The 25,341-nt window shown below is 34.3% G+C and overlaps 1 protein-coding gene across 1 annotated transcript in view; it reads right to left on the bottom strand.

Moving 5' to 3' along the window:
* LOC148283005 (DNA-dependent protein kinase catalytic subunit-like) overlaps positions 1 to 25,341 on the bottom strand; it is a 104,930-nt gene that overhangs the window by 77,047 nt on the left and 2,542 nt on the right. The window contains exons 2-14 of the mRNA XM_088224176.1: positions 24,575 to 24,768; positions 17,925 to 18,111; positions 16,835 to 16,929; positions 15,685 to 15,835; positions 12,817 to 13,031; positions 11,507 to 11,740; positions 10,208 to 10,372; positions 9,095 to 9,316; positions 8,232 to 8,573; positions 6,111 to 6,230; positions 4,383 to 4,496; positions 3,748 to 3,919; positions 478 to 629 (exon numbers count right to left, since the gene is read on the bottom strand). Coding sequence (XP_088080302.1) covers positions 478 to 629; positions 3,748 to 3,919; positions 4,383 to 4,496; positions 6,111 to 6,230; positions 8,232 to 8,573; positions 9,095 to 9,316; positions 10,208 to 10,372; positions 11,507 to 11,740; positions 12,817 to 13,031; positions 15,685 to 15,835; positions 16,835 to 16,929; positions 17,925 to 18,111; positions 24,575 to 24,768 — 2,363 coding nt within the window. The remainder of the gene's footprint in view (positions 1 to 477; positions 630 to 3,747; positions 3,920 to 4,382; positions 4,497 to 6,110; positions 6,231 to 8,231; positions 8,574 to 9,094; positions 9,317 to 10,207; positions 10,373 to 11,506; positions 11,741 to 12,816; positions 13,032 to 15,684; positions 15,836 to 16,834; positions 16,930 to 17,924; positions 18,112 to 24,574; positions 24,769 to 25,341) is intronic.

The raw sequence follows: 25,341 nt of genomic DNA, 5'->3' as shown, positions 1-25,341 counted from the left end.
CGTAGAAAAATAAATAAAGGGTGGGGGTAATTAGTTCTAAGAACTAATTTATACTTGCACAAGCCCTTTTTAATAGGTGGAAAGATTTCAGTGCTCGCTACTGTAGTTTATTACTCTATTAACAAATATATATTGTTTTTTAAATCACTGAATTTCTTCATTGCGTAGGTCTTATATACATTCTAGCTAAAGATTTTGAACTGCAAACGTCTGTTGACTTATGCAATTGAGCACAATTGAAATCGCTTTTTTGAGAATTGTGGGTCTTCGACCTGAACACGGTAGATATAATAAACAGTAATTAGTTCCTTGCCTACCACGCTCAAACTCCAAGGTTTTATTCTTAGCAAGGTATTTATGTTTTGCCTTCACGAAAGCTTTGTTTTGTAATACTCAATTTCTCATACAGAACAGTATTTGTCCAGTCTACCTGGATATGGAAAGTACGCAGGGTAGTATTTAATAAAGTCAACGCACATCAAGTTTGTGTTGAACGGGGCACGGTAGTGATATTTTCAGTCTCTCGGTCAGGTCTGTTAAAGTTTTTTCTTCCGAATCGTCCGTGCGGTCTTCCTCAAGAGGCGCTGGACAACTGATCAAGGGCTTTACAGTGGCTGAATCCATTTTACCTGAAAATTAAAAGGCAAAATCAGATTTGAAATATTAAAACGATGAACTGAACTGAACTGAATTTTAAATCATGGAACAGTAATCGAACATAGTTATGCAGAAAGTCAGCCATAGAAAAGTGAAACTGAGATAATAGCACTTTTGTGAAAAGAGTGAATAATCAAATCGACACAACAGTTGGAATGTTTTGGACTTTGATAAATGATAAACAATGAATACATTCGTTTTTTATAAAACAAACAAGAATCTAACGATGTGTTTGACCACTTTAATGATTTTTGAAGTACGCACAGTATGAAGGCTATCTAGAGATCGGATATTTACTCAGTGAAAACCAAATGCCGCCTATATAACACCCATTCTCCTCTACGGATGCGAATCGTGGCACCTCACTAGGGCCCAAAGCAGCGAAATTCTGAGTTTTGAGAATAGGTGTCTCAGAAGAATCTTGGGTGTGCGGCGGTTTGACTTTGTAAGAAATGAACACTTAATAAGTGAACGGACGCAGCAAACACCGGTGACAACTATCATCAAGTGGAGGCGATTGTGTGGCCATGTGCTACGGATGCCTCCTGAGAGCCTTAACCAAGCTTGCCTACTTTACAAGGAATCACGTTCTCGACGTCCACTGCTGAGTGTTCGTCGGCAGTTCGTGTCAGAACTACAGAACGCAAACTTGACTTGGGAGGATGCACAGGAGCTGGCAGCCGACAGAGCTGCTTGGAGGATGTTTGTGAAGCGGACATGGAATAGTAAAGGTTTTTTCTATTCTCTGGACTGGTACCTGAAGCGAAAGACTGATAATCTTGCCTTCATGTAACAAAAATGATCAAGATACGTTGCGATTGGTGTACTAATGTAGTGCCCTATGCACTATAAGGTGCGGAGAGGGAATGATGATGAATTTTGAATTCTATATTCTTTACTGTTTTTGTACGAATACATTGAATTTTATAATAAAGATACCTAGAAAGATACCTAAAGATAGATAGAAAGCGATAAAACTAGTTATTCTAAATTTGTGGATTCTAACATATCGTCGTTGCACATCAAATATGGGCGATGTGACTCGGAGCACATTCTGAGAAAATCATAATAATGCGACTTTTTGGCATAAAGTAATTCATATTTTAAATAAATATATTACTTTATTGAAAAACACTCTATTTTTCCTACTTTGTCCATACACAGAAGTGTTATTTTCAGTTTAGTTTTTTTTGTAAATCGTTTATCGATTTTCTCAGAATGTGCTCCGAGTCACACGTCCATATTTGATGTGCAACGACGATAGAAGCAAACTTAGAAATCTCCACCGAAAACGGAAAATTAGTTTTTGATACCAAAATAAACTATACATAAAAAGCCACCGACCTAAATAATAGCGTAATATAAAACCGTCTCTAAATCTTGCAAATCAAATTTAAATTATGCTACTTGACAGAGCAAACTTAGCATTGTCCATTGAGTTAGTGAAGCATAGTTAGAAATCGCACAATTCTTTTTTCAAAGTTTTTCGCAAATATCTCAGTAACTCCTTCGATGGAGATTTCTAAGTGTGCTTCTAATACTCTCATCTATATGTATACACTTGATGCAGCACTAAACACCCGTCTTGTGTTCCATTCAAGCTACATTCCAGAAATTAACTTATAGTCAGTAAATGTGAAACAGTATAAAAAGGCGCGACACACAGCTATGAATTTACAGGAAACTGGCATAGACAGTTAAACTTTTTTACTCTACTTTGCATTTTGCAGGGCAATGTTTTTTTTTAAAATTTTTTTTTTTTTTAACAAATTACAACAGGGATGGAGAAAACCTTAAATAAGGGAATATGGAAGTCAAGGCATTTACAGGGCTTATGACCTGTCATTGGCTGGTTTAAGTGGCCACTTTACACACTGTGTAACATTCACCATTTTGCCTATGTTTTAACATCCATATTTCTTAAATTCTTCCATCTGTTGATTTATTTATTTATTTAACTTTTTGTACATAATGTTATTTGTACATTGGCGGGCTTATTGCCAAATGGCAATTTCTTCCAACCAACCAATTTAAGTGAAGTTAAAGAGCTGAAACCTTTATTGTTATGAAGAGATTCATCTGACTGAATTATTTCACATACTAGGCAACGCCTGAAAACAATTTTTCAATTTTTAAACTTCTTCTTTTCCAAATGGGGGGAAATCCAGTCTTTTGTCTATGAACATTTGGACAAACTCAAATATTGTAATTTTTTTTTTTTGTTTTTTACAATAAACATAATAATAAAACAGAGTATTAAAAAAATAAAGCATAATTACATATCAATAAAATACATATTAATAGAAAAATAGTAAACGAAAAATCCCACAAAGGCATGGCCTGTTCGTGGGTATACAAGAAAATGTTAATGAATTTTTGCTCCTATAATAAATAATGGACATGGACAGCTATAATATTTTTGTATAACATAAGAAAGAAAAAATTAAATAATCTGTAAAAAAAAAGGTTTTTTTTTTATAGTAATTAAAAAAGGAAATAAAAAACATTAAAAAAAAAACACAAAAATATTCCTTATTATTAAAGGGCAACAAAATAAATCATAGAAAAAAAGAGTTCATATCTTTAGTTTGAATCCAGGATAGTGCATGTTTTTTAAAAGAAGGAAAATTTTGAAAGTTTGGAATCGATAGAATATTATCAGTAAAAAAAGAATTAAAAATTTTTGGGCCTAAAACATATGCTCGTCTCTGTGCGAGCCTCGTTTTACAATGTGGTATTTCTAACACATTCTTTGAAATGATCTATTTGAATTACTTGTAAATAAATTTTGGTTCTTAAATATATATTTTAAGCATTGAAAACAATATATTTGTCTTGTTGATGCGACAGCGCTGATTTTTCAGAGCATAATTCCAAACCATATTTCTATGAAGCATTTTTAAATTTGATTATACCACAGTGGATTCTAAGGAGAAAAGATTTGAAAAGAAAGCAAGAAGAGGAAGCAAAATATTTCCATATATTATTTCATTTAGAAACTACAATATTCTCAGATGTAATTTAAGGGAAAGTAAAATATTTTATAATAAAATTCCAAAGGACGAATGACAATATTTTTAAATAACTCACCAAGAAATAGCATGATTTTATTTTGCAGCGAAGCCAACTGAGGGCTGGTGCCTTCATTCAAGAGTTTTCGCTTTTTATGCGTGTAATTGGTCATGCTGTTGGCATTACTGTCCAACACCTTACTGTCCGCCGTACCAGAGGAGCACAGATATTCATTCAAGGTGGGCAAGATCTGAAAAAGGAAATAATAATGATTCAAATTAGAAACAGGCAGCTATCAGCTTATATGCCTCTGTCTTGTCATTCTGGATAAGCTTATTCATTTCTTATATATTCTTATGTTGATATAGAGTCAATGTTAAATCTTTCTAGTCTACAAAAACATAGAACTAATATTGTATTGATGTGCCATCATTACTGGGACAAGCATTTTTTATTTTTATTTAAATTCTTTTTCTAACGAGTTACTTCCTTTTTTTCAAACAGGATCAATATCAATAAATCAATATAGTGGCGTTGATTTCATGAAATTTTACCAGTCAAATGAATATTAGGTATCCGCCGGATATTGAGCTAATATCCGGTATCCGACCCGATATTAAGCTACTATCCAGTATCCGGTCGGATAGTAAAATTAAGCCAGATACCAGATATCTTAGTCATCTCTAATAATGAAAAATAATTGCGAGAATTACCTTCAAACATAAAGGCCTGAATGAATCTCTTTCGATGTTATAGTCCCATTCGTCCAAGATGTCCATTGCAGTGGAGACCAGGTCTAAATTTGTCTTGCCAACACGAAGAACAACCTGCAAAAGATTATTAGCGATGATAAATTCTTTGTCACCATTTCTCTATCACACAGATTGTGTTAAAAATACATGGAATATCTAAATTTCTAATTTAAATACGCAATTGTAAGAGCCTATTTTTTCCTACACATGGCCATTTTAGATGCGTAGTTTTTGATAGACAAACTAGTAAGACGCGTTTTGTTGTCAAGGGCGAATTTTCAAGATTATTCCAGAGCGAAAATGACGGACACCTGCTCACGTCTCGCAGCTTGGTAATGACTTTTTGACAAGAAAAACAGATCACCGTGATGGCCCAGCTACCATATTACTAGACATGGCTCCCTGCGACGTTTTCCTGTTTTCAAAGATGAAGAGAAATATGAAAGGATGACGATTTGTGACCATGGAGGAGAAAGGGATTTTGAGTAATTAAAATCTATAACCTACTTCCACTATCTATTAAAACAATTAGTAACGACAAAATGTTTGAAAAGGCTATAAAAAAATGGATAGCGGAGCTAGGTAGAAGTAAAATGGATTGTCTCATTCGCCCATACCAATATTGAATCAACTGCTCCACAAGTGTATAGCTTATGTTAGGTTTTTGTTATTTTCATTGTGTGTTTTGTATTATAAATAATATAGATGTACATAAATACCTTGTTTTTAAAACTGTCTGAATATTTGTTAATTATCTTCGTTTTTTTTAAGTTAGTCTTCTTTGTTTATTCTCAAATGTAATTTTAAAAAAGTATATTGTTAAGTGTCCTCGGCACGGGAAACCCCAGTGAGGTCACATTATTTTTATTATTAATAGTTTGTAAGCAAAAAATATGAATAAATAAAGTAACAAATCGCTGATGAAACTTTGAAATGGAAAAGGCCTTACCAAAAAGTGCGTTCCAGAATGTTTTGAGGATTGGAAAAAACGCTGGCATAAGTGTATTACATCCGATAGTGATTACTTTAAAGGGGACACTATTGATATTTAATATTGAAGAATACATAAAGATCAAACTGATTATCTTACTTGAGTGTTCATTTTATTTAATCAGTGATGTGTTATGGTCCCATGGATTTTTTTACAGTAAATGGCTTCAAAATATTGGGCAAGTCACAAGGTGCATTTATGGAAAAATTATTTTTATTTTTTTTATTTTATTTTATTTTATTTTGGAAAGCCAACAGATTACAATATTTATTAATTACAGTGTAGGTTAAATTATATATTAAGATCCAATTACAGGCCTTCTCGTAAGCTAAAAGATAAATATTACCAATAAGAAGTTAAGAATAGATATTAAATTTAGATATGTATGTACATTTTACAGTGCGGATAACATAATAATAAGTATACATACATATGCAGCGAGTATAACATTTGCGATAATTATTGAGCCTTATAAGAAGAACAACTTAATTGAAGAAAATAATAATTATAAAAATAAAATAAAAAAACTCAAAAACTAAAATAAAATAAAGTGTTTATAACAATTAACCAAATATCAAACTCACATACACACGTACACACATACATATCCATACACAATGTAAATAAAATATTTGAAAATCTGCTTGAACCACAAATTTTTCATATGAATAATATACTTGTTTCGATGTAAGACTTACTTGAAATGCTTCTGTGGCAACTGAGATCAGATCTTGGTCCAGCAATTTTGGAGGGGAATGAAGAATGACCAGAGCCGACAGGAGCTGATGAAGGCCACTGCAGTTGGTAATTGACAGGTTCTGTTATCACGAGATAAAAGACTAAGTATTCATGTCAAATCATAATATTAATAAATAATATTTCTAAAATGCCCAAATGTTTTTAGGCAAGTTGTTCATAAATGAATGCCTAACTCACTGTGAAGCAAGATTACTAAATCAGTAGAATAAAATTCATTTCAAATCACTGTTGATGAAGTATATTTTTTTAACTCTTGTGTGGCTGGGATGTCACACTAATCTACATACAATACAATACTTGATATATGAGGGCAATAGAAGCAAACTTAAAAATCTCCACCAAACACGGAAAATTAGTCATTGATATCAAAATAAACTATACATAAAAACTTACCTACCTAACTTCCGCAATAACTCAATCAGTTTTGGAATATGGGATAATTGGATGGGGATGTGCAAATGACACACTGATCAAGTAAATAATAATTGCACAAAAAGCTTTAATAAAAATTATCTTAAGAGTCCCAATCAGAACTAGCTTCCTCGGTATATTTGAAAATCTTAATGTAAAATCTATAAAACAACTTTACGTAAAAGCCTGCTACTATTCACACGTAAACATTATTCTCTACCTTCCGTCACAAATACAAGAGTTACTAGATACTCCACCCTGATGCTGTAAAATAATAAATACAACCTTCGGTCAAAGAGGATGGGCCTACTACTCGGTTAAAGTGTACAATCAACTTCCATTATCCGTAAGGACAATTAGTAAGTTCTCACAATATAAAATTGCTATTAAGAAATGGATAGTGGAGGTGGGTTGCACACGGATCAATGTGTGGATCAAGCCAAATAGGTAAAATGTGTGTACTGTTTATGAAATTTGTTCTATTGGTCTATATAAATTGGTTATGTTTTTTATGGTTATATTAGTTTATATTGTTTATTATGTTAATGATAATTAGGTTGATTGGATTAATTACGTTTTTTTTATTGTTATTATTATGTTAACTTTGTTAAATAGCTAATTTAAGGCATGTTTTACATTTTGTAAAATGTTTCACTCGGCACTGGATACCCCAGTGAGGAGGAAACATTATTCTGTATAAAAAAAATAATACAAACAATGTAAAAGTAAAAATAAATAAATAATAGCGTAAATCAAAACCGTCTCTAAATCTTGCAAAAACAGATTTCAATTATACTTGACACCGCAAACTTAGCATTCTCCATTGAGTTGGAAATCTCACAATTCTTTTGTCTACGGTTCTACGTTCAAGGCGCACGTTTGGTGAAAATTGCCACCTCGACATCCAAGAATATAATATATTCGTGAATAACGACCGCCAAAATTTTTATCAAAACTCAAAGGGACAGCGTCACAACACACTACCGCATTCCTTCCGTACGCCTTGAACTTAGACCCTGACTACACATGACGACTGGAGAGAAGAAACATGCTAGTCAGTTTGTTTATGAATTTGAGTTAAATATGCCAATTTTTTAATTTTAGCTGTACGGTTAGGTCAAGACGCTTGACTCACGCACGGAAGGTTCCGGGTTCGATTCCCGGTGAGAACACAAAAATTAAAAATGTGATTTTTCTCAAGCCTGGGTGCTCTGTGATGTAATTCACCACTGTAATTAGGCCCCCTGGCCTGTTGTGGTGCAAAAAAAAAAAAAAAATGTAAAAAAAAAATGTTAAATGTCATACTAAAAACTTTAAAAACATTATCAGTCATCAAAGAAGCGGCAAAAAGTTTTGGATCATGCGGAAAAAACATAAATAGTCAATAAGTGTAAGGAATGTACAACAATATATCTACAGTCGTCTGCATACCCACACAGCTTGGAAAGTCATTCTAGATTTGTCTCTCCCAGTAAACATGCGCTCTCTAACCAGTAATAATAAGTATTTGTAATAAACATCAGTCAACCATACCAAGTTTTATTACTAATTTTCTATACCACCATAGGGTATAACATTAAGAAAAGTAAAAGAAAGAAAAAAGAAAAAAATATTGACTAAGCAGTCTTCACATATAATGTAATACAAACCTTTATTAGGTGTAAGATGCTTCGTCTGATTTCCTTGCTTTCATCATCAGAGTCAGCCCCCGAATCTTCACTGAACTCGGTAGCCATCCCGAGACTGATGATGTTCTTCATCACAGTCAACGCTATCCTAAGGTAGCCGGTCAGCGATGGACGGAGCCTGATCTCCTTTGTCACCAAGGCCAGTACTGCAGCTAGCCACCGTCGGGTCCACTCCAAGCAATTGGGGAGCGACATTACAGCAGCAGTCAGGTCGCAAATGTTGGCAAACATGCGGTAGCTCTGCTGGTTCGCCGGCAGCTCCAGCACCTCGAGTTCGGGGTCGATGTCAGCTTCTAGTTCAGCCTAGAAGCGCAAGTAATTATTTGTGATATTTAGAGGCTTAGCGGGTTATTCCTATCCGCATGACATTGGCTCTCCAATTGTGAATCAATGTGAAAATATTTATTTATTAATTAACGCACAAAGGGCTTTTACGTATACGGAGGTTATAAACGATTTACAAATATAAAAACATGATTTAAATATTAACATATTTAAAATAAATGAAAGATTGAAGCATATCGTCACCCTAATTTGTAAAACTCTCAAGTCCACAAATTATATTTCGACGTTTTCTCTTAGGACTTTAAATAATCTATAATACGTGTACAACTTGTATATCTGTACAGTGTTGCATTTTTTTTTTTAATATGTAAAATGAACTTCGATACATTTCACTACTGAAGTAAATCTGTTTTTACTCTCTCCTGAACAAAAGTAAGTTTGGGACTTACAAGTTTTACATATAAGGTTGATGATATAATTTTTTTTAGACAAAATGGAGGAAGTTATAGGTGCCATAAACAATAAAGTAAAATATGTACCATAGATAAAACTTGTGTTGAAAGGTCCAATGTAGGTAGGATCTTTAAAACGCACTCCATAAAGCACTGGAAGGCCGATTCAACCTCAAGTAATCCCTTCCAGAGCGGCATGAAGGTCTCATATGTACATACAGAGGGGTCTGCATTAGACTTGCTGTTGACATCTAGTGAGAAAGATATCGCATGGCTGCAGGATTCTTTAATGAAAAATGATATCAAACCCTGGAAAAAATTAATTAAAAATATATTACAGTGAAAAGGTAGATTTCCTTGACAATATTGAATATATTTTAATTTCAAAATTTTACAGATGTTAAAAACTATTCATTAAGTAATTAATAACAATTGAAGATTTTATTTGTGTTCTAAATATTTTAAAAGACACACATTATTATTATAAACCAAAATTCAAAATACAATAAAATGGAAAATACCCAGATTCTAGACTAAAAAGGGTCGAAAGGCCTCTCCACTATTTATTTGAGGTTTTCGTACATTAACTTGCCAATCGACAACATTGATCTTCAGTTTTCTCTGTTTATTCAGTTTTAAGAGCAGCTTTTAACAGCACAATTCACAGAATCTGGACGTATATTTATTTTTATTTATCATCATATTATATACATAAAATTATACATTTATAAGTTTTTTTGACTAAGGGTTATTTACCCCGTTTTAAGCCAGTCAAAAAAAAAATATAAGAAACAGTAACCAATACATAGTAAAATACATAGTTTAAAAAAACATAGTAAAAAATGTATTAAAAACACAGTAAAAAAATCTAGTAAAAACTTATTTAAAAACCCAGTAAAATACATAGGAAAAAGAGAATACATAGTAATAAACATAGTTTAAAAAAAATCATATTTTAAAACCCAGTAAATTTTTTGATTGAAAAATGTATTAAAAACATAGACCCTTATTATTCTGTAAGAAATTTTTTAGAGCAAATTATGACTTAAGTGTTGCTACTATCAAATTTTTTTTATATGTAAATGAACGCAATACCATATAGACTTGTTTAAAATAATAAAATCACTTTTTGTTCCAATGTATTTTATAGACCCTTATTCGAGGTACACCTTCAATTACAGAAAATGATTGAAAAAATACCTCTGTTTTGACACCCGGAAGCGACTTCTTCACAGCGTTGATGATAAGGTAGTGTCGGTGTGGCAAGCACTTGGGAAAATCTGCTATTAGAATTTTCAATAGAAGAAATAAACTCTCTTCAGCTATGGATCCGATGACTGCGAGAGCTTCAACATGGTGGCACAACTGAGAAAAATAAATAATAATTATTAGGTAGGTAGGAATTTAACTTCTTCCCTTTCTGTGCTGAAGATATCCGAAGGTCCCGGTGCTGTGTAGTCATTACACATGCAAAAATGAGAGATTTAATATTGGAAAAATAATTTGGATGCTGTGCTTTGCAAAAATCGTCGGGATCGTAGAACAATGACGGATGTGCAAAAATGGGACATTGACTTTCTTTTACATTTGATACTGAAAAATTTACATAAAGTCTTTTTTTCCCAGGTTTAAAAATATATATATATTTATAACTTACCCAAGTATCAAATGATATACTTTTGCACTAATCACGTTGTCTTTTAAAAATTCAAGCCGCTCTCACGTTAAGTTGAAGAAAATCACATGCGTGTTGTTCTACGATCCCGACGAAATGTTTCAAGCAACAAAATTGAAAAAAATGAGTTAGTGTTAAAATCATGATCCAAAAGTTATATTCTTAATTTAAAAAAAATAGTTTGAAGAATTCGAACTTATAAATTCTCCGTAATACTTCGTTGTGTTAACCAAAAACCATGCAACTGGACTAAAAACAATGTAACACCGCTTCAAAACGCTTGACGTATTGTTGCAAATTAAGATTAATAATTAATGTGGCTAACATAATAACAACATTGCAAAAATGTGTTTTGTTTATTACAAACAGCAGCTAACTTTTCGTAATTTGGGTATTCATATTGATGGGATTCAAAATAAGCCGAATGAGCTAAAGATACATTTGCTCAGTCCTCTCGGTGACAGGGTCTTACCCACCTCTACCGTAAATTAATACATATGTTATTAAATTAGTTCTGTATTAAGATGGCGGATATTGAATCCCCAGAGGCTGTGGAAAAAACAGCGTAGCAATGAAGAAAATAAAGTAAGCACTATTACTGTTATAGTTTAACCCGTGTTACACTGGGCCCTGTCGGACCCTACACAAATATGTTACAATTTTTTTTTTATATCAAACCTTTTGTGGACCCCCAGACGTTATCCACCAACCTGAAATTATTTCCAATTTGCTACAGACCCCCTCAGCGGTCACAAAGACCCCGGGGGTTGTCGTTGGAAGAACTGATCTAGAAGAAGTGAACTGTAATTGCACAAACAAAATACCTCTTCCACGTCGGCCATGGCATCTTCTGCGTCTCCGTCTCCTCGTTCTTGATGAGTGAGGACTGCGCGCTGGGCCAGACTCGCAGCCACACTGCTGAAGGTCTCCTCACCCAGAAGAGGTCGGCATCTCGATGCCACCTGCGCGAACCCCTTTAATGCCAACTTGGACTCGTAGTTCCAGGGCCTCTGGGCCCCGGAAGGCTGGATCGAGGACTTAAAGTAGGCCATGAGGTACTGGAAACATATTGGTATTATTTGACATCATGTGTTGGAAAGATCGACTAATAATTACTGAATAACGACTGAATAAATAAAAAAAGGCAATAACGGATTCAACGTTCCAATACATAGTCTCTTATTACACATATTGCTCGATTGCAACACCATAGTAGACTCACACTCACAGATATAACCGCAAACCGAATAAAAAACTTGTGCACTTATTCTACAATTTGAGAAATGTACTAAATATATAAAGCTTAATAACAGTCTATTTTGCGCTATGTCATAGAAAAATAGAGTATGGGATCATAAGTTGGGGATCAGCATCTAAACCCCACTTAACCCCCTAAAAGTAGCTCAAAAAAGAATTCTTAAGACAATGTTAAAGTTGCCAATTGTCACCAGGTCAGTACATGTGTTCGAAGCAGCGGCTGTTATGGATGTTATTCAAATTTTCAATAGGGTTTTACTATGTTATTGGTTCAATCACAAGACCAATACCAAAGCCAAAAACATAGGAACCCGGGAAGCCATTGAAGAACTGCAACCGGTGCCGAGAATGAGAACATCTTATGGTCAATGTTCCCACTTATATCTCGGACCCAAATCCTTCAACAGTCTGCCAAAAACTGTTCGCGACACAACATATTCGAAATTCAAAGAGAAAATAAAAATTATGGTAATGGACAGAAATGGAATCAACTCGGAAACAATAGTCAGCCTAAAATTCTGATAATCCAAGCTAAGCTACCTACACTTAGTTGATACTTGTAACAATGTGTTTGTATTTGAATTAAATTATTTTATGTATATCTTTGTAAAAAATCTAAAACAATTCATTAAATAAATAAATAAATTATGTAAAAAATATATATTTCACATTAAAATAAAATTGGAAAATATCTTCCTCGGCACGGGTTTTCCCAGTGAGGAATACACTGTAAATTCAATTTTGTAATATATTTTTGTGAAGTATTAAAAAAAAATTATAGTATCCAATACAGTACATGTTCACAAAACTGCCATTATTTTTGGTACAGTCGCACGAAGTCCAGACTAAAGCAATCACTAGAGTACGTCATACTCACTGCCAAGGTTTTTTGTGTGAATTCGCAGGGCCCTCGGCTTGTCAAGTCTGCGGCGACATTCTCATACAGAGAGTGAATGGCCCGGCAGCCGGTCACTCGGTCCTCGGAGTTGGCCTGGTTGACAAACTTCACCAGCAGCGGATGCCAGTAGAGCAGGTCCTCGCTTAGTCGGGCAGCGAACGCAGGACCGTGCTTGGATATAAGATTAAGGGCCCCTGGAAAATAATGGCTTGAACTTAATTATGGAATAATTATAAATTTGTTGCACCAGAGAGGGCAAACATTTTTGAGAGGACAGCAAATTTAGATCTAAATAACTCCCTAGGGAGGAAATCCAGCTAGTCTGCAAACATTTGGATATACTAAAAACATTGTTAAATTAACTATCTAGTAAAACGACAAGTATAAAAATTTGAAAATTGTTTACAGGCGTTGCCTAGTAGGTAAATTGGTTCAGCTGGATAAATCTCACCCACATGATAAAGGCTCCAGCTATTTAGCTTCACAAAATCAACAGATGGAAGATTTGAGGAAATGTTGATGTTTAAACATATGCAGAATGGTGAATGTTACAGTGTGTAAAGTGGCCACTTAAACCAGCCAACGGCAGGCCATAAATTCTGTAAATGCCTAAACTTCCATAGTCTCTTTTCAAAAATGTTTTTCCGCTACAGAGCAACAAATTTAGATTGAAATAACCACCTAGGGAGGAAATCCAGTCAGTCTGCAAACATTTGGACATACTCAAAACATTGATGGAATAGTTATTCCTAAAATGACAATTGATGTCTATCAATAGAAGTCTAGGCATCTACAGGGCTTATGACCTGTCATTGGTTGATAAACCAATCAATTTCATAATGGCAACTTTACACACTGTGTAACATTCACCATTCTGCCTATATTTTAACATCGACATACCTTCAAATTATCCGTCTGTTGATGTTTGTGATGTGAACAGCTGAACCTTTATTGATGCGGGTGAGATTCATCTGATTGAATTATTTCACCTACATACTAGGCAATGTCTGAAAATGATTTTTAATTTTTATACTTATTGGACCAGATAGATTTATTAAGATGTTTTAAGTTTGTCCAAATTTTTGTACAAAGGACTGCATTCAACCCCCCAGGGAGCTGTTAATATTAACATATTAGAACAGAGATGAAGAACACGTCGTACAATAGAATAACAATCCAGAAAAATAACATCAAAATTGCATAAAAATCATCAAATATAAATTATACAAATTTAATTACAGACATAATCAAATACAGGATATAATAGAATCATTGAAAATGATTGTAACTATACAAAAACTACAGTACAGCAAATAAACACATACAATGTAAAACAGTTATAAGATAAATACAAATATGTACTAAATGCGAATAAATATTTGTATATTTATTTATTTATTTACATTGTTTGTATTCTTTTTTTTATACAGAATAATGTTCCCTCCTCACTGGGGTGTCCCGTGCCGAGTGAAAATTTTTACAAAATGTGAAACATGCCTGAAATTAGCTATTTAACAAAGTTAACATAATAATAACAATAAAAAAAAACGTAATTAATCCAATCAACCTAATTATCATTAACATAATAAACAATAAAAAACTAAAATAATCATAAAAAACATAACCAATATATATAGACCAATAGAACAAATTTCATAAACAGTACACACATTTTGCCTATTTGGCTTGATCCACCCATCGATCCGTGTGCAACCCACCTCCACTATCCATTTCTTAATGGCAATTTTATATTGTGAGAACTTACTAATTGTCCTTATGGATAATGGAAGTAAATTGTACACTTTAACCCAGCAGTAGGCCAATCCTCTTTGACCGAAGGTTGTATTTACTATTTTATTTTTTTGCAGCATCAGGGTGGAGTATCTAGTAACTCTTGTATTTGTAACGGAAGGTGGAGAATAATGTTTACGTGCGTATAGTAACAAAGCTTTTGCATAAAGTTGTTTTATAGATTTTACATAAAGATTTTCAAATATACCGAGGGAGCTAGTTCTGATTGGGACTCTTTAGATAATTTTTATTAGAGCTTTTTGTGCAATTGTTATTTGCTTGATCAGTATGTCATTTGCACATATTACCACTTGCCGACTTTTCTATGTCAACCGGTTTCGAGACATATTTATGTCTTCGTCGGGACACCAATTAAACCAACATGCAAAACCCACTATACACCTTCACCATAGTTGTTGCACAAAAATATAAAACCAACATGACATGCATTTCAATAAGCACATGCACTGATTATGACAAACATGCACTGATTAAATTTTGAAAATATTATGTTGGTTGAGAAATAAATGAAAAAAGTAGTGGGGATGGAGGAAGGGGGTAAGCTTAATAGGTTTAATAGGGCGACCATTACAGTGGAACATCGTAAAAAGGACTGTATTGAAAGTTTGTTTGATCAAAGGAACATTATTTTTTAAAGCCTTCCTAGTGTGAAATATTTCCATTTTATTTACTTTTAACCCTTTATTATTTGAATGTAAGATTTTAGCTCCTGTATTTTTATTAAAGTCATGATTTAACTTGATTAGGTGATTTGCGAATTCGGAGAAATTATTATTGTGAAGTTGTGGAAATGAAAATGCATGTCGTGTTGGTTTTATATTTTTGTGCAACAACTATGGTGAAGGTGGATAGTGAGTTTTGCATGTTGGTTTAATTGGTGTCCTGACGAAGAGATAGGTACGTCTCGAAACCGGTAGACATAGAAAAGTCGGTAAGTGTACAAATATTTAATAACATTTAGTAAAATGTTTGACCACAGAGTTAATGCTTTATATAGTTTAAACATGGACAAACAAATAAATCAATCAATCTAACCTCTAGCAAATCCTCTTCTGTGCTGCTCTCTGGGGTCGGAGAAGTCAACCAGCCCCTTGTACACAATATGCGCCATGGAAGGTTCCAGATCACGCATCTGCATGTACCCTGACAACCCAGCAAAACACCCTTCCATTACTGGAAATGACAGCTGCCAATAAAAACACAAAAAATATTAGTTATCTTGAAATAAAAACCACATGACAGGTTTTAACAAACCTGTATATAACTTATATATTTTGTACTATCTAGGTACAAATTTACGATCATTTTTTGTAGCTTACCTGTAAACAAAATCACCGTTTGCCACTTTGGATAACAGAGAATAGAAACATATTTTATTTTTAATATTTTCTGCAATAACTTTGTGTATCATTTTAAATTAAATTCGGAGAAATAAAACTTATACTTTGTTTTTTGATACACTCACTTTATTTTTACCTACTAGTTTCGGTTACCAACTGTTACCTTCTTCAGGGTATTTTTATAACTAAACATACATAACAAATAATCATTCTTTTAATTTTGAAAATGGAATTGAAATATTGCATTTAAATAATAAAAATAAACTAATTAATCTTTTTGAAATTTTAGAAATAAAAAAAGCGGTAAAACAGAACTTAGACATAATTAATAATCAATTAAACTTAAGTCTTAGTCCCATTTTTAATATTTTTCCTATAAAATCGAACTCTACTCTGAATGCAATTACCCCTTCCCTTCCCTTCCCCCGTCTTAAACACAATTACCCCCTCCCTCATCCTTATCGACACCCACTAATTTGTTCACTGTTTCTTTTATGTATGTTTAGTTATAAAAATACCCTGAAGAAGGTAACAGTTGGTTACCGAAACTAGTTGGTAAAAATAAAGTGAGTGTATAAAAAAACAAAGTATAAGAAACATATTTACTATTTAAAAAACAAGAAAACACCGAGAAAGACACTGCATGATATTTCAAAATGAGCATGACAAAAGTTGGAATGTGCATCCGTGCATGATAATATGAATGCAGGTAGAGAAACGAGGTCAGAATGTAAAGATTCAATCTTCTACGTTTACCCTCACAGGGGAATGGCATGATGCGTTTTTGTTTTTGCTGTTACTAGTATTGAGATATTATATTCACCGCAAGAGGACTACATACTAACCTTAGCTTTATCTTCTTGTAGAACAATAAGCAAAGATCTGATAATTATATCTGAGTGTGATTCCATGTGTTCCGGATAGCGCTGGCAAAGAGTTCCTGCAAAACAACATAATATGTAATTTAAAGAATAAAAATAATTGACGCATAATAATAGATAGGGTGGGAATCCGCCGCAGCCAGACATCTAAAACTAATGATAAAACGATATTTTGAGTATGTCCAAATTTTTCTCCTGATGGAATTAATTTTTAAAATTTCTTCTTCTTCATCAATCATCTCCCCGATGGAGGTTGGATATCATCATAGCAATTCTTACTTTGTTGGCAGCTGCCCTGAACAAGGACTGAGAGCTGCAATGGAACCAGTCACGCAAGTTTTTAAGCCAACAGATGCGCCTTCTACCTGCACTGCATCTTCCTTCAATCCTTCTCTGTAGAATGACTTGTAAAATGTTATACTTTTTTCCTCTCATCACATGCCCAAAGAACTCAAGTTTTCTTTTCTTTATGGTCTTCAGTACCTCTTTATCTTTTTCCATCTGTCGGAGAACGTCATCGTTCGGACTCTGTCCACCCGGGAGATTTTTAATATCCTCCTGTAGCACCACATTTCAAAGGCTTCGATCTTTTTTGAAGTGCTTTGGGTGAGTGTCAACGTTTCGACGCCATAAATAGTACTGAGAAAACGTGACATCGTACAATGCGCATTCGGAGATCTAAATTAAAGTCTCTACTGCAAAGAAGGTCACGCATTCTGAAAAAGCAGTCTCGCGCCATCTCTATTCTGACTTTGATCTCTTGTGAGTGATCCCATTTATCATTCAGCCAGCGTTAATTAAATGATAGCAAATAATTGTACGTGGCCTTACTAACTTTTTATGTAACATACAAATCCCACTAAACACCTAAACAAAACGCTGACTACCATCTACAAGAATAATGTTGCGTCTGAGAATGGACGCAGCAGCCTCCTATAAGGTGTGTCTTTAAGGTGTGGCAGTGGCCTGGCTTTCAAGTGTCTTGTAGGGATGCGGGATTGACAAGAAATGAGGTGAGAGCGCTGGTTGGCGATGGGATAACACGGAAGCATACCTATAATATTTAGCTGTCGGGCCAAAATGGACGGCTTTTCTAATCTCCTGGACACTTGGCTGATCAGCAACGTTACCAGGGGCTCAAGGTGGTCTTTCCACGATCCTTCCACAATAGAAGTCAAGACTATTAGGCACTTCTCTTTCTCTTTCACGCCACAAGCACTCTTCATAACTCGGAGACATCCCTGGAAAATAAATAGATAAATATTTAAACATACTTATGTTTTCATTGAATAAACCAACTGGTACAAGAAACAAAAAAATTAAAAAGTATTTTTAGGGATGGTCTGTGTCTAGGAGGATAAATTCATTTTTTCTTCAATTCAATTTATTTTACCAAAATAACATTATATTTCATCATCATCATTTCCTTTCCGCACCTAATGGTGCATAGGGCACTGCATTGGTAAGATGATCAGTTTTACGCTTCAGGTACCAGTCCAGGGACTAAGAAATATTCTGTAGCTCAATCATAAAAAACTATTGACGTGCTTAAAAACATGCTAAGCATTTGAGCGATCACAATGAACAATAATGAACATGCTTAAGTTATCGCAGTCATAAGTCAACACGTGTGTAATCTCTAAGTCAACGCTCGTGTCTGATTATTTTTTGTTTTTCTCTTAAATAAATACAGTTAATTGGCGAAAAATCGGCGTTTACGATAAAAAATAATACAATATATTGCATTTGCAAAATAGTAAGGAGTATCTTATACAAAAAAGTGAAAATTAAATGACAATTACGACGGCGACTGCTTTTCTTGAGATTTGGCTTGCTAACCGCCGGCTTAATGCAATAAATAGCATGATTAATAATAAATAAATAAAAATAGCAGTTTTGGAATATTTTCCGTATTTACACCGGTGAAATTCAAATATGTAATGCGCAGCAGGATTATACGTTGCAAAACGTAAATATTTTGACATTTAATATTAGGTGTTCACAGATGTTTCATTGTGATAGTGAACACGATAAACAATCATGGTGAGAAATTGTTATCACGTCGCTTATCAGCACGTCGATAGTTATTTGTGATTGAGCTGCCGGTGTGAAAACACCATTTTAAATAAATATTTCATATCAACCATGTCGGTTGTCGAACCCGAGACCTCTTGCATGACAGGCAAACGCGCTAATCATTACACCATGAGGCTGACAATATAATATTTAAGCCGTTATATTGGGACAACATATCAGACCAGAAACCCTCGTGCAATTGTTCAACATTATTAAGGTATAATACTCTCTAATAGCAAGAGTATTTGCCTCTTAAACATAGGATGTGAAAGATGTCGATCTCAACCGGAGGCAGGCTGGTTCTGAAAGCCGGGATGTAAAACAGCCTGTGCTGTCGATGTCAGAGATATCCATTAAGAACATAAGAATTGATACCGTCTAAAATGGCGGATTGTATGACGATAATTCAATTTTATTTATTCATATATACTCGTATGTACATTACAAAATAAAATATCTTAATTCATACATATAGAAATAATTAAAATAATAAGGGAAAATTAGGTATATATAAAAATAACACATAATTATAGATAATATCCAGAGAATAATAAGTTAAAAAAGTAAGAGAATCTTGTAACGAAAAACTCCCTCAGAGATGAAAAAAATGTCAACGTCCAAAGTAATATTGTTCAACATAAAGATAGCCTTTCCAACAGGCATAACCATTGGCAGGTTGGTCCTGTATATTGGAATGTGAAACAGTCTATGCTGACGCTAAGGTAATTATCCGGAACATAAAATCTAATGCTCCGCATAATTTCAGGGTTGTCAATATACCGCGTGTTATGTATTATAGCAACACTGAGTAGGTACTTGTCTGGATAAATATGATCTGTGCATAAGTGTAAAGTCAAAGTGTTTTTACAACAATAATAAAGAGTACTTGATAATGACCCAACATGGGATAACTTAGTGTATCATTAATTATTCAAACATTACATTGGCGACGAGGAAAATGGCACTAAGATTTAGTGAATATGGCCCAGGTAAAACCTGGAGCCATTATATCGACAGATTTTGTTTTGCTCTGGAAGCAAATCAAATACTAGAAGAAAATGTCAAAAAGGCCAACCTGTTAGCAAACTGTGGAGAAGAAACCTACGACCAGTTAGTAGCATTAATATTACCTAAAAACATCAGAGAAGTTACATTTGAAGAAATTCTGCATGTATTAAACAAACACTACAATAAAGAGCCTAACGAAATCATACAATCTTACAAATTTCACAACCGGCAACAGAAAGTTGAGGAGTCAATAAATGCCTACATTATAGAGTTAAAAAAAATAAGTAAGCATTGTAATTTCATGGATTTACAAAGGACATTAAGAGATAGATTGGTTTGCGGCGTGAATGACAAAAATTTGCAACAAGACTTATTAACGAGAGAGAAATTAACTTATGAAAGAGCAGTAGAAATCTGTCAAGCTTTTGAAAGTGCAAAAAGGGGCTTGAAGACAATACATCTTTCAACCTTGAGCAGTGAAGATAATAGCGAACCGATGGAAATAAACAAAATAAGTGTGAATAAGAAAAATAATATGCAGATATATGAGTGTAAACATTGTGGAAAGAAACATAGAGGCGAGTGCCGTTTCAAAGAGGCAATTTGCAGGTTATGTATGAAAAGAGGACACATACAAAGAATTTGTTTTAAAAATAAATATAATAATAATAATGTAGAGGAAAACGGCGATGACATGTGTGGCGTGTATCATGCATGGGGGAGTGCAAAGGTGACTCCATATTATGTAACACTCGGTATAAACGGAGTCAAGGTGGATATGCAAGTAGATTCAGGAGCTAGCGCATCCATCATAAGTTACACATATTATCGAGAGTTGTGGCCAAAGGGAGGACCTGAATTGAGGCCCAATAATGCCAAACTCCAAACCTGGACGAAAAGTAGATTAGAGATTATGGGAGAGATGTTGGTAGAAGTCCAATATAATGGAAATAAACAGATGTTAACTCTGTTAGTAGCAAAAGGAAGTGGGCCGAGTCTACTTGGACGAGCATGGTTTGCAGACTTGGGAATCACAGTTGAAGGAATTCATGAGATACACAATATCACAACAGACAGACTGCTTCTGGAAGATATAAAAAAAATGTATAGAGATATGTTTAATGAAGGATTGGGAAAGTATAAGGGACCGAAAGTGTCAATAAAATTACTAGAAGGAAAGTCTACACCCATATTCATGAAATGTAGACCCACACCACTGGCGCTAAGAAAAAAAATTAATACTGAAATAGACAAAATGACGGAAGATGGAATATTAAAACCAATAACATATTCAGAATGGGCGACGCCCATAGTACCAATTGTTAAACAAGATGGTAGTATAAGATTATGTGGGGATTATAGATGTACTATCAACAAAGCAACTAATTTAGATACATATCCTTTACCCACAATAAATGAAGCATTATCAACAATAGCGGGAGGTAAAATCTTCACAAAATTAGATTTAGATAGAGCATATTTGCAAGTGGAAGTGGATGATGAGACAGCCAAATTGTTAACATTAAATACACCTAAGGGACTATTTACAATGCATAGGTTACCTTTTGGAGTTAAAACATGTCCGGGCATATTTCAAAGATTAATGTCCACATCACTAGCAAATATAGAGGGCGTATCAGTTATGTTAGATGATATATTAATATCAGGAAAAGATTGGAATGAACATAATCATAGGTTGGAGAAAGTGTTGAAAATCCTACACCAGAATGGACTGCACCTTAATGAAAAAAAATGTTTATTTGGAACAAATAGAGTTAAATATCTAGGATATCTAATTGATGATAAGGGAATACACCCAACGGAAGAGAAAGTAAAATGTATACAGGTGGCACCAACACCTCGTAATACTAAGGAACTTAGAGCATTTTTAGGTTTATATACATTTTATGAAAGATTTATTCCAGAAAAATCAGATACATTAGAGCCATTATACAGATTGTTAGACAACAACAAGGAGTGGAAGTGGACAAAAAAGGAACAGAATGCATTTGAAGAAGCCAAGAAAAAATTAACAGGAGAGTGCACCTTGGTTCATTATGATAGTAATAAGCCTTTGGTATTGTGCTGTGATGCAAGTGAATATGGTGTTGGAGCTATTTTGTCACATGTGATGCCAGATGGAAATGAAAAGCCTATAATGATGGCATCTAGAACGATGCACATACATGAACGAAGATATGCTCAAATAGATAAAGAGGCATTGGCGATAATGTTTGGGGTACAGAAGTTTCAGCAATTTCTATATGGAAGAGATTTCAAAATAATAACCGATCATAAGCCTTTGTTAGGTATTTTCAATGCAGAAAAACGAATGCCAGAAGTATTATCACCTAGAATGTTGAGATGGGTTTTGACTCTAAATAATTATAGTTATTGTATTGAGCATCGACCGGGAAATAAGATTGGCAATGCGGATGCTTTAAGCAGATGGCCGGTAGAACAAGAAATAAAAGAACCAGGAGACCCAGCAGAAGTCTTACTTTTGGAAGATACTCCAACAACATTCCCATACGATTGTAGAGATATTGCGGAAGCCACTCGTAAGGATAAAGTGCTATCAAAAGTATATTATAACGTATTAAAAGGATGGCCAGAAAACGTTGAACAGGAAGCTAAAGTGTATCATAAAAAAAGGGATGGATTATCTATTCAAAGAAACTGCTTGTTGTATGGTAGTAGAGTCATCATACCATTGTCAATGAGAAGCAATCTATTAAAATTATTACATGAATCACACGATGGCATCGTCATATCCAAAGCAATAGCAAGAAGTTATTTCTATTGGCCAGGGTTAGACGCTGATATTGAGAAAACAACGGGCAGATGTGATATTTGTCAAGAGCAAGGAAAGCAACCTAACTCAATCAAACATCAGTGGATTACACCAAGTAAACCATGGGCAAGATTGCATATAGACTTTTTCGGACCTTTTGCAGGTAGGCAGTTTTTAATTTTGGTAGATGCCTACAGCAAATGGCCAGAAATTAAAATTGCTAAAGACGTATCAAGTAATACAGTAATTGCTACGTTAAGGGATATTTTTGCAACGCAAGGGTTGCCAGAAACTTTGGTATCTGATAATGGTACAGCATTCACATCGGAGGTATTTGGTAGCTTCCTAAAAGAGAACAATATCAGACATGTGAAGACAGCACCTTACCATCCAGCAACGAATGGACAAGCAGAGAGATACGTCCAAATCTTTAAATCAAAGTTAAGAAAAATGAGTAATTTACCATGGTCTGTAAAGTTGCCGCGAATATTATATAATTTGAGAACGACACCAAATACAAGCACAGGGAAAACACCCGCAGAAATGTTAAATAAAAGACAATTTAGAACAAGATTTGATAAGTTTCATCCACATGCAGATATTACTAAACAGACATTCCAAAAAGAATATAATCAAAATGTGGAAATACGTGATTTTAATGTAAATGAAAAAGTGTGGGCCAGACAGTACGGAAAGTCTAATAAATGGAGTAAAGGAGTTATATCAAAAATTATTGGTACGTCTAATTATGAAATAAAACTAGATAATGGCGACACACAAAGAAGGCATGTAAATCAATTAAAACATGGAGAAGACAATGAGGTCCAGGAAAATGCCAGAATGGAGGAATTTAAACCTCAATATAGTAGAGAAGAAGAAGAAGAGGAAGATGATATGGTGGAGATCCCTCCGCAGGAGAGGTGGGCAGATATTATAGGAATTCCAAGCACCTCAGAAGAAGCAAACATGCAAGCAGGGAAGGCATTGAAAAGAATGCGAAGTATAGAAGAATCGGAGGTAGCCCAAGGTAGTGACAAACTACCAAGAAATGAGGCACCGGAAATTAATATGAAGTGAAGAACATTTATGTTATGATTTATTGTTTTATTTGTTTATTGTGTTATTAGATTATGGTTAGCTTGTTACTAACTTAAATGGAAAGGTATGTTATGTATTATAGCAACACTGAGTAGGTACTTGTCTGGATAAATATGATCTGTGCATAAGTGTAAAGTCAAAGTGTTTTTACAACAATAATAAAGAGTACTTGATAATGACCCAACATGGGATAACTTAGTGTATCATTAATTATTCAAACATTACACCGCGCAACAATCGAAAGAAGTGTGTAGTTAAATACACATTCCTTCTGGTCTTCAAACTGCTGTAACCGAGCATACCTTGGAGGAACTCAGTGGAATAAAGCCATGGATAATATCCGCACTTCCTCATGTAGAGAAACCAAAGAAATTTCTTCTGAACCCTCTCCACCATAAGAGAGTACTTCAACTCACACGGTCCCCAAATCATCGAGCCACTCTCGAGTCTACTTCGCACAAAGTTACAGAGAATTCTCAGTACTCGTGTACTACCAAAAACCCTGGCAATACGCAAGACGAATCCCAACATCTACAACGGACTACTACAAACTGTTTCGATCTGATCATGAAATGTCAGGGAGCTCACAAAAGTGATGCCCAGATCTTCAACAATTTGATTATGATTTTTAGACATTGCGTAGCAGGTGAAATAATTCTGTCAGATGAAACTCGTCCAAAAATATTAGTCACATTCATAATTTAAATCAATTATGTTTTTATACTCACCGAAATAATGTCTTCTACATACTCATCGAGTTTAGGACCAAAACTATCCAGTAGAGATGCAAACAGACTAAATATATCACAGACAACTTTTGCAAACTCTTTTTTTGTGAAAACTATATCAATGAAACTCGGGAGACCCTTGAAGTTCAAATTCAGAAGAGATGATTTACTGAACAGGTGAAGGATTGCCGCATCTGAAATATTATTCAACATATTTTTTTACTTATTACAATGAGGAAGTTGAGTGCTACGGGAAATTGAATATAAAAAATGTTTTCTTGCGTGTGATAAAAATTAGAACATTTAACTATACATTGAGGGGAGACCCTTAAGCCCACCATCCACCTGCAGCTATTATAGAGTCCTGGGGGACTCTCTGTCAGCTGCGCATAGAGGAAAGTTATTATAAATATTCCTAAGGAATACAAACTCTATGCAGATTAAGGAGGGGGGAGGAGGATGTATGGACAGAGGCCAAAACGTCGTCCCCACCCCTCAGGATCCCCTCAACGCCTCTGTTTTTTTTTTTATTCAAAAAAAATTGTTAACAAACAATTTACATAAATAAACGTATCCAAATATACAAAAACATTTTCTTAAAACTATAGTAACATAACAAACATAACTTACACAAAACATAAGTAAAAACACGGGTATTTACATTAAGAGAACGACTTTGGATAAAGAAGGACTCCCTGGGTGGTCAGAGGCAGAGGATCCGAATACCACCCCTGTAAGGGAAGGACAAAACAAAAGAACATGTGCGT

Source organism: Micrasema longulum, unplaced genomic scaffold (assembly GCF_059751315.1).
Source record: "Micrasema longulum isolate JH-2025_06_02 unplaced genomic scaffold, ASM5975131v1 h1tg000271l, whole genome shotgun sequence".
Lineage (NCBI taxonomy): Eukaryota > Metazoa > Arthropoda > Insecta > Trichoptera > Brachycentridae > Micrasema > Micrasema longulum.
Note: the sequence above shows the minus strand (reverse complement) of the source record. Positions and strands in the feature narration are given on the sequence as shown.